Here is a 14,558-nt window from a genome sequence, read left to right on the forward strand (position 1 = left end):
AACCTTAGGCGGCTGCAAAGGAGAGATGGGTGTGACAGAGAGTAAAACCTCCATGTTTTCTCTCCCCTTCTCTGTGAGTCTGAATGGTCTGAAAGGAAAAAAGCGGAAAGCAAACAAACCGAAGCAGACAGCCCGGTGACGGGGCAGCCACCGGGGTCCTGAGATGAGGCCGGGAGACAGGACGGCTGGGGGCGGCCAGGGCCACGTGCGGAGGAGCCGGGCGGTGCCCCGGGGAGGCAGGCATGGCCCGGGCAAAGCCTGGGGCGGGGAACGGTGCCAGCGCGGCTGGAGCCAGGCCAACGGGGAGGTGAGGGCGCCGAGGCCCGAGAGCCAGCGCGGCCCGGCCCAGGCCCCAGGGAGGAGTCTGGCTCTGCCTTCTCTCCGTCCGCCTGGAGCCGGCCGAGGCCTGCCTGTGCGCGGCGCGGAGCTGGGAGCCGCTCTCCCTGCCCCTCTGTCTGCGGATCTCTGGACCGCTCCCAGGGCGCCCGCGGGCCTCAGAGGCAGGGGGCCACCCGGGAGGATCCCGACTCTCCCACGGCCAATCGGGGGCGTCCTCTGAGTGCAGATGGGCGCGTGGCCTCGAGCCCAGGCCAGGCCGCCTGCCGGCCCGCACGCACGGCCACGCGGGGCACAGGGCGCACGGGAGGACAGAGAGAGACGGGGTGGGCGGCGGGGAGGGGCAAGGGGAGTCCGCTGCAAAGGGTGACTGGACCTGGCTGCTTTCAACGGACGGGGTCCCGGGGCTTCAGGACAGCCAGCGAAATCTGATTTTCAGACAGACGACAGAGCATTTTAGTATACGTATGTACCAGATAGCGTATGGGATGCACTTATACTAAATGATGCGAGATGTTTTGTAAATCTGAAGTTCAGATGTAACTGGGTGTCCTGTGCTCTGGCCACCCTTGCCGGGGTCATCCTGAAAGGCCTCTTCCTGGAAGCAGAAAAGGACACAGACTCTCCCGAGCCAGGCGGGGCCGGGACCAGCGGGCCCGGAGGGGAGGGCCACGGAGGGCTCCAGACGCCAGGTCTGCGCAGAGGCTCCGCTGTGTTCTGTCAACACAGACAAAGGCAGCCTGGCAGCCCCGAGATGTCCCACGAGATCTGTCCTCAGCCCGGCTCTGAGCGGGCGGGGGGCGCGGAGTTCCTTCCAGGTCCGGAGGTGCTGTGAGGCCAGCTGGCTGCCTGCCCCCCTCAGCCCGCACGTGCCGCTCCACGCTGCGCCATGCAGCCTTGCGGAGACTGCCAGTGCGTCCCCAGGACACCGGGCCCCAGTCCTGGCCCCTCTGCCACGCCCTCCCAGCTCTCTCCTCCAGCGCTCCTGCCCACGGTGGGGCCTCTGCGGGCTCTGCCCAGCCCCCTCTGCCAGTCGCCTTCCCCCCGCCTCCCAGGCTGCTGCCCCCTCCTCATCACACACCTGTCGCCTCCAATGCCACCACCTCCAGGAGGCCACCTCATCGAAAGCAGCACCCCCGACACACATCACCTCATTTTTCAGTTGCGGTGACTCACCTACCGTACAATTCACCCATTAAAGTGTACAGGGTTTGGTACGTTCACTGAGTTGAGCACTCATCACCACAATCAGTTTCAGAACATCTCATCACCCTAAGAAGCAACCCCATCCCCTCCCCAGCCCCTGGCAACCAGGAACCCACTCTCCGTGTCTGTGGAGCTGCCTGTTCTGGACGTTTCCCATCCGTGGAGTCACCCCCTGTGTGTCCTCCTGTGTCTGCGCCTCTCCCTGAGCCTCGTGAGCTCAGGGTCCGTCCACGTCCCTTTTCCTGGTTGAGTGACGTTCCTGTGGGTGGAGGGACCACATCCTCTTAACTCATTCACCCATTGATGGGCATTTGGGCTGTTCCACTTTCTGGCTGCTGTGCCGCTGTGAACACTGCAGTGGAAGATTCTGTGTGGATGTGAGCTTTCAGTTCCCTTGGGCACACATCTAGGACTGGCATTGCTGGGTCAGGTGGCCACTCCGTTTAACCTTTTGAGAAGCGGCTGCACCGTTTCAGCAGCCCTGCCCGGGGCTCCACTTCCCTCATGTTGCTGTTTTCTGCCCTTCTGATGACGGCCATCAAGGTGGGTGTGAAGGGGTGTCTCACCCTGATTTCTGCCTGCCTTCCCCTGAGAGCATCTTCTCTTGTGCTAATGCTGTCTATTCGCGCGTGGTCTTTGGAGAAATGTGTTTTCAGATCCTTTGTCCATTTTTTAATTGGGTTATTTGTCTTTTTTTAAAAGCTGAGTCACGGGACTTCCCTGGTGGTCCAGCGGTTAAGACTCTGCACTCCCGGGTTCGATCTCTCATCAGGGAAGTAGATCCCGCATGCTGCAACGAAGAGCCCGCGGGCCGCAATTAACACCTGCTGCAGCCAAATTTTTTTTTTTAAGTTGAGTTAAAAAAAAAGGTTGAGTTGTAAGTATTCTTTATATATTCTAGATACAAGTCCCTTACCAGATACATGATTTACCAATATTTTCTCCCATTCTGTGCATTGTGTTTTCACTTTCTTCTTTGAAGCACAGAAGTTTTTAATTTGATGAAGTCCAATTTATCTGATTCTTTACTGTTGTTTGTGCTTTTGGTGACATATGTAAGAAACCACTGCCTAATCCAAGGTCACAAAGACTACATACGCTGTTTTTGTTTGAAATTATTTTGTCATTTTTAGACGTATTTGTTGTAAAACACGGGGACCTCAGTGTAGGTGTTCCAACCAAATACGGGACAGCCTGAATCAGATAAATGGTGACAGTTTCCTTGCAAAACTGTGTTCAAACACAGCACGGGACACTTACACTAAGAAATTACTCATTCTCTCTCTGAAACTCAGACTTCACTGCTGTCCAGCTACTGTTACTCGCTGAATCTGGCAGCCTCACCCCAGGGTTAGGGTTAGGGTTAGGACACATCGCGCCTGTTCACAGGGATCCCCATCGCCTCCCTCGATTCTTTTTAAATTTTTTCACTATGGTAAAGTACACAGACACTGAGCACTTTAACCGGTTGAAACGTAAACTTCGGATCTTCATTCAAGGTAGGCCGGAACCAAGCTTCCCACCAGGCCTCGCAGGCCCCGCCCCGTTTCCTAGCAACGTAGCCACGCCCCCGGGCCGCGGGGCGGGGCCCACCGGCGTGGTCACGTGGTGCCGCCCACTCCGCCTCCGTAGTGCGAGCCGGTCCGGGTCGGCGCGTGCGTCCCCGCGTCCGCGCGTGCGCAGGTGGTGGCCGACTCACCGTGCGCGCGCCCTGCCCCGCGTCGCCGCCTGCGTGCGCGCGCCCGGCGGCTGTCGGGTTCTTATAGCGGCGCCGGCGGCGGTCGCGCGGGGTTGGCGGCGCGGCGGACATGGCGGCCAAGCGGCTCGTGGTGCTGGGGCTCCTGCTGCTGGGCGCCCGCGGCGGCTTCGGAGCAGGTGGGGACCTGGGGGTGGGGCGCGAAGCTCGCCGGTGGTCTGGCCTGGCTGAGGCCGGCCGCCCTCCGCCGCAGGAGAGACCCCGGCCCGGGGAGGGAGACCGCGGCCCGGGCGAGAGGGAGGCCCCGGCCTGGGGAAGGGAGACGCCGGCCCGGGGAAGGGAGACCCCGGGGGAGGAGACCCCGGCCCGGGCGAGAGGGAGACCCCGGCCCCGGGAGGGGGACCCCGGCCCGGGCGAGAGGGAGATCGCGGCCCCGGGAGGGAGACCCCAGGGAGGGAGACCCCGGGGGAGGAGACCCCGGCCCGAGCGAGAGGGAGATCGCGGCCCCGGGAGGGAGACCCCGGGGGAGGAGACCCCGGCCCGAGCGAGAGGGAGACCCCGGCCGCGGGAGGGGGACCCCGGCCCGTGCGAGAGGGAGATCGCGGCCCAGGGAGGAGACCCAGGCCCGGGCGAGAGGGATACCCCGGGGGATGGAGACCCCGGCCCGGGGAGAGAAGATCCCGGTCCGGGCGAGAGGGAGACCCCGGGGAGGGAGACCCCGGCCCGAGCGAGAGGACGATCTCGGCCCGGGGAGGGAGACCTAGGCCCAGGGAGGAAGACTCCGGCCCGGGGAGGGAGACCCAGGCGCGGGCGAGAGGGAGACCACCCCGGCCTGGGGGAGGAGAACCCGGCTGGTGGGGGGACACCCCGACTCGGGGGGTGGGAAGGGAGGCTCCTGGCTGAAACCGACCTAGGCGAGACAGCTTAGGGGCCTTCCCGCTCGGAGCGCTGGGGCGGGGGGCGCAGGGGCGACCCCGGGCACCCAGACCCTGGCTGTCATCGTGGTGGTGGGTTGTCCCCAAGGGGACGCGGGCACCCAGGCACGTGACGGCCCCGAGGCGGGATTGTCATTCTTCCCGGGATTTAGGTCCCGTGTCTCGCTCTGGCTGTGCACTTGCTCCTGGGGTCGCCCAAACATTTATACCCTGTGCGGAGGCAAACGCTCTGCTTCTTTCGGTTTTGTCTGATGTCGGGGCCCAGAAGGAGGTGGCGGTTGTCTCACCATCCTGTTTTCCCCGGGGGTGGAAACGGAGGCCCCGGCCGGGAGAGGAGGTGTTCCAAGGTCACTGCTCAGAGCAGGACGTGCAGGGGCGATTCAAACAGAGTTCCTTACAGGAGGGGCAGCCTGTTGGGTGGGCAGACGTGGTTTAGAGCAGCTCATGGCAAAATGGATTAAGGCGTGCTTTTCTGGGAGGAAGCAGGACAGCGTCTTCTTGCCTGAGAGATTTTCTTCCTGTAGGGATCGAGACTTCCCGTTTGGGTCTGAGTTAACGATTTATAGTGACCAGCATGTAGAGAACAAAGTGCAGACCAGCAGGGTCTGGGGCAGGAGGCCCAAGGGCGGCAGGAGCGGGTGGGCTGTGAGCAGGGTGGCAGCTGCCCTGGGGCATGAGAGGGGCTGCCTCTTAGAGAAGTTTCACCTGGTTACTCCTGACCCACTTTTAGATCTTGTTCCATCTCCTTTCTCTTCCTGGTAATCGAAATGGCCATTTTTTGATCGCTCTCTGGGTGAGGCCCCTGGCAGGCAAGGTGAGTTCCTGGCAGCTTGAGCCCTTTAGACGCAGCCCTCGCTGGCCAGCGGGGAAGGAGAACCCTCCGTCTTTCTCTGCCTTGGGGCCCAGCTCCTCTGATCCTTCACCCTTGCCTGTGGGGCTGCTCTTACACACTCACACCACGGGGGGGTGTGTAGTGGGCAGTCCTGGGAGTCTTGGGGCTGTGTCTGTGCCTTGTCCTCCTTTTTCACTTTCCCCCTTTCCCAGGAACTCTGGGCGAGACCCGGAAGTCTGGGTCACACGTCCTTTTTCTGCCTGCGGTGAGTCTGTGGCAGCGTTTGCCACTCCCGGCCAGGTCAGCTCTCCAGGAACTTGCCTGAGGAGACTCTGCTGGAGCAGGTGTCTTTGATATCCTTGTCGCCTGAGGTCCCAGGACGGTCCCCATGCTGGGAGAGCCCTGCTCTCCAGGATGTTCAGGGCCCCGCGGTCATGGCGGGGCCGGTGGGCCGCCTCGCGTTTGCTAGCTGGGTCCCTCTCTGAGCCTCAGGTGAGGAGCCGGGAGCTGCCTCCGGCGGGATGGAGGGTGAGCCGCCCGGGGCTGGCCTCCCAGAGGCAGCCTCTTCTGTCCGCCGCCGTGGCTGGAGAGCTCCCTTCGGGATGTGTATCTGAGGCGCGCCTGGCCCTGTGCCCTGCCCAGCCTGGCTGCCGAGTGGGCACAGAGGAGGGGTGGCTGTTTTTAGATGAAGGTGACTTTACTTGAGAACGTGGGCTGCAGCCATGTGACGGGGGTGGAGGCGGGTCAGGCGCTCTCCTGCTGCCGGGGCTCTGCCTGGGGCTGGGACCCTGTGAGTTCTGGGGCCGCAGGAGGCGTGCTTTTCACCCTTTCCCCATCACCGCCCCCGAGTCGCATTGTGAGACAGCCCGTCTGGGGGCGTTGTGCCAGTGGCCTGTCCGTGTCTCAGAGGCTGCGTCCCCCGTGGCCGCAGTCTCTGTGGCGGGCCTGGGGTGGCCGCAGCCCTGTGTCCCCCTTGGAGGGACCCGGCCCTGTTGAGGACGGGTGCCCGGAATGTGGCAGCTCACTGGGGGCTGGGCTGGCAGTGGCTGGCGCCCCTGCTGCATGTGGCCCTCTGGCCAGGGCAGGGGTGTCAGTCAGCCTGCAGGGCTCAGACGGGGAGGGCTCTCCTGGGCGAAGCAGGCCACCCCGCTGGCCTCTGCAGCGCGCCTGGGAAGGGTGGGGTCGTCGCCCCTTCCTGTGTGTCCCGTCCCCCATCCCCCGCGCCCACCGGAGCTGAGGCCCTGCCCCGCTGCCACCTGGAGGAGGCCTCCAGGCACTTCTTTCTCCCCCAGGAGGCAGGGTGGGGCAGGGGTGAGACCTGGCTGGGCACCCCTGGGCCCCAGGCTCTAGGGTGGAGAGGCAGGCCCTGTCTGGGAGACGCATGGCCTCTGGCCTCACTTCCTGCCCTGGCTCACTTCCCAGCTCCATACGGAGCTGCTGGTGTGGCAATCTTGGGAAATCTTGACGGAGAGACGCGGGTTGCCGGAGGCTTTGGCCGAAGTGGCACGGAGGTGAGCGTCGAGGCTCACGCCCCTGTCTGCCTGTAACCGTCCGGCCTGAGGCCCGCGTGGCCCGTGGGCCGCCCCAGGTGGGCAGTCTCGAAGGTCGGCCAGTCCCCAGGGCCCTGTGGCTGGCCGGGGGGGTGCGCTCCTGCCCGGCCCGTGTGCCCACGTGCGCCCCGTGTGCCCCTGCCCCCGCGTGTCCGAGGGTGCGTGCAGGCGCTGCTGTGGGCGCGCCCAGGGCGGGGCACGGAGCTGCGGGGGCGCCTGCTGGCCCCGGCTTCCGAGGCATCCCGCCCCCTTTTACGGAGAGAGCCGGCGGGGACCCTGCGCGTGTGCTGCCCGCGGGCTGCCCGGGTCCCGCCGCCTCCAGCTGAGGGAGGCCGCCGTCGCCCGGGCCAGAACTGCCGCCGGGGCCTGCGTGTGGCCAGCCCGCCCGTGACCGCACAGGCCCAGGCGGGCTCTCCGGTGCCCGAGGAGACGTGCGCTCTGCCCGCGGCCCTTCAGAGGGGAGCCCGGCTGCGGAGCGTGTCCGGAATCCGAGCCTTCATTTTCTTAGCGGCTGAGGAGTCCGTGCGGGCGGGGCGCGCGAGCAGGCTGTGCCGCCCTTGGTGGCCGCACGTGCCCCTGTCGCGCCGTCCAGGACGTCGTGCCGCCGGGCTGGGCTCCTGGCGCCAAGGCCGGCCGGGGGCGCGACCTGCGGTGCGTGGCGCTTGCGCCGGTGCTGCCGGGAGTCACCCACGCGGGGCGGGGTCCGCACGCTGGCTGCCGTCCTGCTGGCTGGGCCGACCCCCTGCGGTCCTGCCTTCTGCTCGCACCTGACTTGACGCCAGGGCCCTCGGGGCTGGCGCACGCTGCCCACGTCCTGCGGGCGTGGCCTCCTCAAAGGGTCGCCCCGGGGGCGTGCGTGTGGGTGACCGCCTGGGAGACACGGGCGCTTCCTGGTGGACGCCGCTGCGCCCCCACCGTCCCGAGGGCGGCGTGGGCGGCCCTGTGCGGCCCCAGGGTCCGGGGGGGTTTGAAAGGAGTGTCCGCGGGACACCTGCTCCCCGCCCCGGGACAGGGCTCTGATGTGGGCACTTGCTGACGGTCAGCACCTGGCGGTGCCACCGGGCCCCTCCCCACACACCCCGAGGCCTGGGGGGCCCTGGCCCTGGTCCCTGGAGAGGAGCTCTCCCCCGCTCAAGCCCAGTATCCCGGCGCCAGAACGGTCGGCGTGCTTCCCGTTATCTGGTTCAAAGTGGTTTCACGTTTCGGTGCCTAAAGGGAAAGGGGTGAGGAACGGGGCTTTTGCCGGGTTAGAAGTGGAGTGGAAGGGCTGCTGGGAGTCCGTCCGGGGTCCTGGCCAGAGAACAGACTGTCACGTGTGTGAAGGTGTGGCGTGTGCCGCCTTCTGGGAAGCAGGCACCTGCAGGACAGGGTTTCTGCCGCCCCCTGTGCCCCATGCCCTGAGCACACCTGTCCCCGCCCGGGTGGCCCTGCCCTGGTCGAGGTGGGGTGGATCAGGCACGACGAGCCAGTGACCTGGGCGGTGATGGCCTTAAACTTTCTGGAAAGGCCTTTGGTGGCTGCGGGGCTGGGCCTGGCCGGCTCTGTCCTGGTCCTTGTTCTGGGACCGGGGTGCGCACTGCTGTTCCCACGCCGGAGGCCCAGCCAAGTAAAGACAGGTCCCGACAGAATTCTGCTCCCGACCCCTGGACTAGGGCCTTCCAGGAGCCCCGTGCAGTTCTGGGCTCTGGGCACCCGCCCTGGCGTCTCTCCCTCGCTGGGGTCGGGCGGTGGCGGCCTCCTTGGGTTCTTCCCCGACGCCGCTCTCGTCTCTGGCTGCCCAGGGAGCAGGATCTGGACGTCGGTAGAGGATGATGGCTCCAAAACCCGCCTCACCTGCGCCTTGAATCACAGCGCCACCGAGATCGCGGGCCACCGCTGGGTGAAGGGGGGCAAGGTGCTGAAGGAGGACGCGCTGCCGGACCTGAGGATGGAGTTGGAGTGAGCGGGGCTGCCCAGGAAGGGGGCGGGGCCTGCGTGCTCTCCTGGGGCCGACGGTCAGCAGGAGTGGAGGTTGTGGTCGGTGGGCAGCTCGGGACAGACGTCAGAGGCCAGCGCTCACAGCGGTCTGGAGAGGGCTGAGGCCCGGGGTGCAGGGAGGGTCCGGCGCCTGCCGGACGTCGGCGCCTCCGGGATTGTCCCTCCTTCCTGCGGGTTGGGCTGCCGGGTCCCTGGGCTCTGGGCACCCCGGGGCCAGTGCGGAGACCTGTCTGGGTGGGGGAGCAGCTCCAGAAACTCGGGGTGCAGCTGCGGGCTCGGATCGTGCCCGGGCCAGGGTTCCCGGAGGTGGGGCGAGCCGTGCCCCCCTCCCCCCGGCAGGCTTTGGACAGAACACGTCTCCGCTCACACCGCGCCCGCCGTGTCTGCTTGCAGGGTGGACTCGGACGACCGCTCGGGCCGGTACTCCTGCATCTTCCTCCCGGAGCACGCGGGCCGCACCGACCTGGAAGTGAAGGGTGGGCTCCTGGCCCCCCGCCCCCACCCCTGGGCTTGCGGGGGGCAGGGGCGCACGTGAGACCCCAGTGGGGGGCGGGGCAGAGGAGGGCGGGGCGGCTGCGCGGTCAGGCTCCAGCCCGCCCCGCTCCCCGCAGGGCCCCCCAGCATCAAGGCCGTGAAGAAGTCGGAGCACGCCACCGAGGGCGAGGCCGTGGTGCTGGCCTGCAAGTCGGACTCCTTCCCGCCCGTCACCGCCTGGCTGTGGTACAAGGCCAGCGAGTCCGGGGACCAGGTCATCGCCAACAGCTCGCAGAGCAAGTTCTTCGTGGTCTCCTCGGAGACCCGCACGGAGCTGCACATCCCGGACCTGGACCTGGGCACGGACCCCGGCAAGTACGTCTGCAACGGCACCAACTCCGCGGGCACCGGCCAGGCGGTCATCTCGCTGCGCGTGCGCAACCGCTTCGCCGCGCTCTGGCCCTTCCTGGGCATCGTGGCCGAGGTGCTCGTGCTGGTCACCGTCATCTTCATCTACGAGAAGCGGCGGAAGCCCGACGAGGTCCTGGATGGTGAGCCGCCCACGTGCTCGCCCCTGCCGCCTGGGCCCCCGGGCCGCGGCTGCTGTGGGGGGGGGGGGGGGTCCTCCGCCCGCAGGGCCTCCCCCCGCCCCTCTCCTCACGCGGCTGCCGGGGGGCGTCCTCCGCGGTGAGTGCCCCTCCGTGGGCACGGCCTCTGCTGGTGGCAGCCGCTTGGGGCGCAGGGCTGTGCCCCCACGCGAACCCCCGGCCTCGTGTGACGGGGCCGCTGGGCACCCGCCTGTGGTTGGGGTTGGGGGCCAGGCAGGGCTCCCAGGTGCCCCTCACGCCGAGACGCCAGGCAGCTCATGTGAGGGGGCCTGTCCCCAGGGCGGGCGGGCCCCCCATGTTGCAGTTGGGGAAACTGAGGGCAGAGCCCCGCGGGACAGGGCCGCCTGGGGAGGGGCTTGGCGTGGGGCCCCCCAGTGACAGCCTCCTCCTCTCTTGCACGTGGCCGCACTTCTGCACAGATGAGGACACCGGCTCTGCTCCACTGTAAGTCCCCGCCTTACGGGGGGTTGGGGGGTCGCCGGGCTGAGCTGGGAGTGGGGAGGGGCCGCCGTCCGGTCTTCCTGACACCAGAACGCCCCCTGCGTCTCCAGGAAGAGCAGTGGGCACCACGTGAACGACAAAGACAAGAGCATTCGCCAGAGGAACGCCAGCTGAGCGGTGAGGGCGGGGCGCTGCGGCTCCGGGCTGCTCTGAGCACCCCTTCCCGCGGGGCCAGGACGAGCCTGCAGGCGGAGCGCTTCCCGGCGTTGGCAGAACCCGCGCTCTTTCCTCTCCCGGGACCCCACCTGGTGAAAGCAAGCCACGTTGTGCATTCACATCTCATGTTTTCTCTCCTTTTTAAAGAAAAACTAAAGTAGGGTTTTCTGTGTGTAGAATTCTGCTCCTTAGGGGCTTTTCTTTTCTTTTGTAAACCTTTTGTGAGCCCCCGGGGGGGCCCTGAGGTTTGTGTGAGGCCCCTGCTGACCCCTGGCCCGTCCCCCTGCCACCCCCACCACCGCTCCCTCCCCTGTGTCCCCTGGGCTGTGGGTCTCCTGGTCTGTCACGTGGGCGGGTGTGGAGGAGAGATGAGCCTTTTCTGAGCCCCAGGTTCATCTCCTGGAGGCTGCTGGGCTGTGTGGGGCCAGAGCCAAGTCCCTGCCCTTTGCGGAAGGTCACAGGAAGGTCCCAGGCCGCGTGCGGTGCCAAGCATCCTGCCGTGAGAAGCCAGTGCTGTCACTGCAGGTCTGACCACGTGGCTGCCCTGAGGGCGTCCCCCTCACCGCTGCCCCGTCCGCTGCGGACCGTCTCAGAGCAGCAGCTGCTGTGCCAGGCCTCCCGCCCCGCCTTCCCGCTTTCCAATAAAGTCACCCGTCATCCTCTCTCGGCTCCTGTCTGTGCTGGGCCTGGGTCTTACCAGGGAAGCTCGTGGAGGGTTCCGCTGGTGAGCCCGACCCCTGGGAGGTGCTGAGGCTGAACAAGGTTGGGGTGCACGGGGGCCGGGTGGAGAGGCCCCTGCAGCGGGTGCCTGGAGAAAACCAGGGCGTCCTTCCCGCAGGGCCCCCAGGTCAGGGTGTGCAGCCCTCCCCCACGGCTGCCAGGCACCAGCCTGTCCTGGGCAGAATGCTGCCTGGGGCTCGGGTGGTCTGAGGGGCAGGTGAGCAGCTGGGGCCTCACCCTAGAGCTGGAGGTCTGTCCGGAGATGCAGCTGGCGGGGCAGGGGGCCGGGTTGAGGCCCAGAGAACCCCAGGAGCATCTCCTCCCAGGAGGAGAAGGGGGTTGCCTGCTTGTCCAGTGCGCCCCAGCGGCTGGGGCAGATGAAGACGCGTGTGTGGGGTTGAAGGACGGGAGCAGGAGGTCACAGGAGGTGGCGCCGAGCCTGGGACCCTGGTCGGTACCACCTAGGCCTCCCACTGGGCACACTTTGGGAAACTGAATCCCAGAGGAGAGGGCTTGTCCAGGGCAACCCTTTTCCCACACCCAGGGGCTGTGGTCACCCCATGTCCCTCTGGAGGCCTGCCAGACCTTCAGGTCTGCGTGAGGTCTCAGGGCTGGGCCAGAATCTGGGCTTACGGGTGACGTCTGCACTTTGTGTTGGCAGAAAAAAACCCAACATACCATAAGCCTCGAAAATCGACCGACTTGGCCAACTGGCCGCCAGTTTGAGGCCTAGGGGGTTCTGAGGTGGGACAGACGGGGCCTCTGCCCAGCAAATCCCACGGCCCCAGAGGGTGGACCAGGCTGCCCCTTGGTTTCCCTGAGCGCCGGTGGGGAGAGTGGGCGGTCCTTTACAGGGGCCTTGCATCCCACAGCCTGGAGGAGCTGCCCCCCAGGTCAGAGGAACTGAAGCCCTGGTCCCAGAACCCCAGGTCTCCGCGCTGGCGGCTGCTGCTGGCCCGCTGTTTCCCGTGGCCACCACCAGAGGGCACCGTGTGCACACCCCTGAGGGTTCGGGGCCCAGGGCGTGAGGGGAGCCCTGCCTGTCCGGGCGTCCCCCAGCTCCACTCACCGGCCCCGGGTCCCCGGCGCCCACCACTTAAACTCCTCTGGTCCAAAGGATGGCGCATCCCGGCTTGTTCACCGGGCAGCGTGGTTGGCACTGACGTGCACCCGGGGCTGGGGGCTCTGCCCGCAGAGGAGGTGACGACGAGGCCGGTCGCTGCCAAGGCAGGCGCTGGGCGTCGGAGGGCACTGTGGGCGTTGCCTGCGGGGGGGCTGTGTGGTCCCCACCCCAGCAGGGGCTCCACCCGCCTTCCTGCTGCACCCCTGGGGCTCGGCAGTGAAAGTGAGGGATTGTCTGGTGGCAGCGCCTTGGGGGACAGAAGGGGGTGGCATGTGGTGTGGAGAGGGGACCCGGCCCCCGGAGAGAGGCTGCTCACAGGCGCTTTTAGAAGAAGCCCGGCCCGCAGACACAGGGCCTCTGTGCCCACAGCTCTGCACGGTCCCCTCACAGCATTCCTGTGTGTCCCTCGAGCGGGCATGTGGTGTGGCCGGGCAGCCTGTGGCCCCCCATGCCACTGGGGGCTGTTCTTGGCTGCGGCTGCTGGAGCTGCCTCGGTTTCCCCAGGGGCAGGACGGGAAGTCACAGCCGCGTCACAAGACCCAGTGAGATCTTTGGCAAATGCCTGGAGGCTCCGGACCCAGGGCACCAGCCATTGAGGCAGAGGGGCGACGCGGGGCGTGCCTCTGGGTCGTAGACTGGGCTGGCCACCCCTTCCCTGGGCCCACTGCCCCCTGGACGGAGCCCTGTGAGGACGGAGCCTGCCCTGGAGGCCTCGGGGGACGCCTCCTCGAGCCCCAGCCTCGTGCCTCCCCCACTCTGGGGCCCTGACTCTAACCACCTCTGTTGTGCACCGGGGGCGCCCCGAGGTCCCACGGCAGCCGGCAGCAAGAGGGATTTAGGGGTCTCGCCTGGCAGCAGGGGGCAGAGCTAAGGAAATGGGCCAGAGGTGTGGGGGCCGTCAGACCCTGGTCCTCCCACGCCCTCCCTGCCCCCCCCCCCAGGGGGTCCCAGGTGAGTGAGCTCTGCAGGGAAAGGAAACTCCAGGTCCGCCGAGGACGGCACCCTCATCGTGCAGATGCCGGGAGACGCAGGCCTGGGCGAGGGGCGCTCCGCTTAAGGTCACTCCCCGGTCAGGGCTGGATGCCAGGGGGCTGCCTGGCACAGTGGCCCTCGTGCAGGCAGCCCAGGCCGGAAGACGTCGTCCTCCCTACGTCAGCGGCACCTGTGGGCACTCAGGCTCGCCACACGTGGCTGAGGAGACATTCAGTGTTCCTTGCGTGCAGTGGTGAGTTTTCCAGGCAGCCCTCGGAGCTTAAACTCTGAGGCCTCTTGCTGGTCCGGGGCCTGCCAAGACCCTGGCCTCATTTTGTCTCCCGGGTCTTAGACTGTTTTTCACTCACAGGGTCCCCAGACGGTGGGCTCCAGGACTTCAGACCTGGACCCGCCCCGACGGAGCAGGAAATGCGGGCCACGTGCTGAGATGCTGAGAGGCTGGGGAGGGGCTGGGGGCAGGGCAGCAGGGCAGAGGGCCCGCTGGAGGCCCCTGTGCCCAGAGCCTGGTGCTGGTGAGGAAGGGCTGGGGCAGACTGGGTGGGGAGGGCCTGGGGCTTCCTTCCACAGGAAGTGGGCCTCCAGCAGCTTGGGGCAACGGGCCACTGTGAACTGACGTAGGGTTTTATTCCTGTCTGCCCTGTCTGGTCCCCTGCAAGCCATCTCCGGGTCCTCGTCTACACCCCCCAGCCCCGGGTCCTCAGCACCCCTTCTCCTCACACCAGCCGGCACCATCCTGCCCGAGGACGTTGGCACAGGCCATGCCACCTGCCGGACGCTCCTCTCACAGATGTCCACAAGGCTCCGTCCCTCCTCTCAGGTCCTGGCTCAGACACCCCCCCCTCTGCGAGGCGTCAGACACCCCCCAGCACTTCCGCGTCCCCTCTCTGGGCTCAGGTTGAGCTCACCCCCTTCTAACAGACACTACAAAGTCGGCTAAACACCATCTCTGCTGTGCTGACTGTCGCCACGCCAGGGTGGGGGTGGCCTGTGAGGTTCACTTCTGAATCCCAGCCCCTGCTCAGGTGCCTAGTGAGTATTTATTGAATGGATGAATGAATGCTAGAAACACTCTGGCCGCGGCAAGTGGTGAGAGCGGGTGGGGGGGACGGAGGCTGGTGGCCGCCTGGCCCGTGTGTTGGGGAAGAGTCTTTCGGAGAGGGGCTGGGACCCCCTTGTCCTCTGGGACTCGCAGGTCCAGGCAGGTCCTTGGGGAAGGGGTGCGGTTCTGCCTCTCCTGCCTCTGCAGGCCTGGTGGGTCCCCGGGCTGGGCTGTGGTCCACCTCCTCCCTGCTCTCAGCCGAGCGCCCCGGGGCTCTGGCGGCCTGCCCAGACTGACATCTCCCCGGGGCGAGCATGAAAGCTCCCCCTTCAGTGGGAACACACATCTGCCTCGGCGGGCCGCAGCCTGGCACTGCCAACACTGCTGCCCTCCCAGCCTCTCGCGCGCGGGC

At 66.6% G+C, this 14,558-nt stretch overlaps 1 protein-coding gene across 1 annotated transcript; it reads left to right on the forward strand.

The window, feature by feature from the left end:
• The first annotated feature begins 3,242 nt into the window (after window positions 1-3,242).
• Window positions 3,243-10,933, forward strand: BSG (basigin (Ok blood group)). Its single transcript, XM_057709945.1, has 6 exons — window positions 3,243-3,417; window positions 8,337-8,493; window positions 8,926-9,008; window positions 9,144-9,557; window positions 10,034-10,058; window positions 10,166-10,933. Exons 1-6 carry the CDS (start codon window positions 3,351-3,353, stop codon window positions 10,227-10,229), a joined length of 810 nt encoding a protein of 269 aa, XP_057565928.1. The 5' UTR covers window positions 3,243-3,350; the 3' UTR covers window positions 10,230-10,933.
• Window positions 10,934-14,558: the final 3,625 nt, after the last annotated feature.

Source organism: Hippopotamus amphibius, chromosome 15, assembly GCF_030028045.1.
Source record: "Hippopotamus amphibius kiboko isolate mHipAmp2 chromosome 15, mHipAmp2.hap2, whole genome shotgun sequence".
NCBI classification, from domain to species: Eukaryota; Metazoa; Chordata; class Mammalia; order Artiodactyla; family Hippopotamidae; genus Hippopotamus; species Hippopotamus amphibius.

Coding starts and splice junctions, on each gene's coding strand:
- BSG (XM_057709945.1), top strand. CDS start 3,351: ATGGCGGCCAAGCGGCTCGTGGTGCTGGGGCTCCTGCTGCTGGGCGCC. Junction 3,418..8,336: donor CCGCGGCGGCTTCGGAGCAG/GTGGGGACCTGG, acceptor CTGGCTGCCCAG/GGAGCAGGATCTGGACGTCG. Junction 8,494..8,925: donor GACCTGAGGATGGAGTTGGA/GTGAGCGGGGCT, acceptor GTCTGCTTGCAG/GGTGGACTCGGACGACCGCT.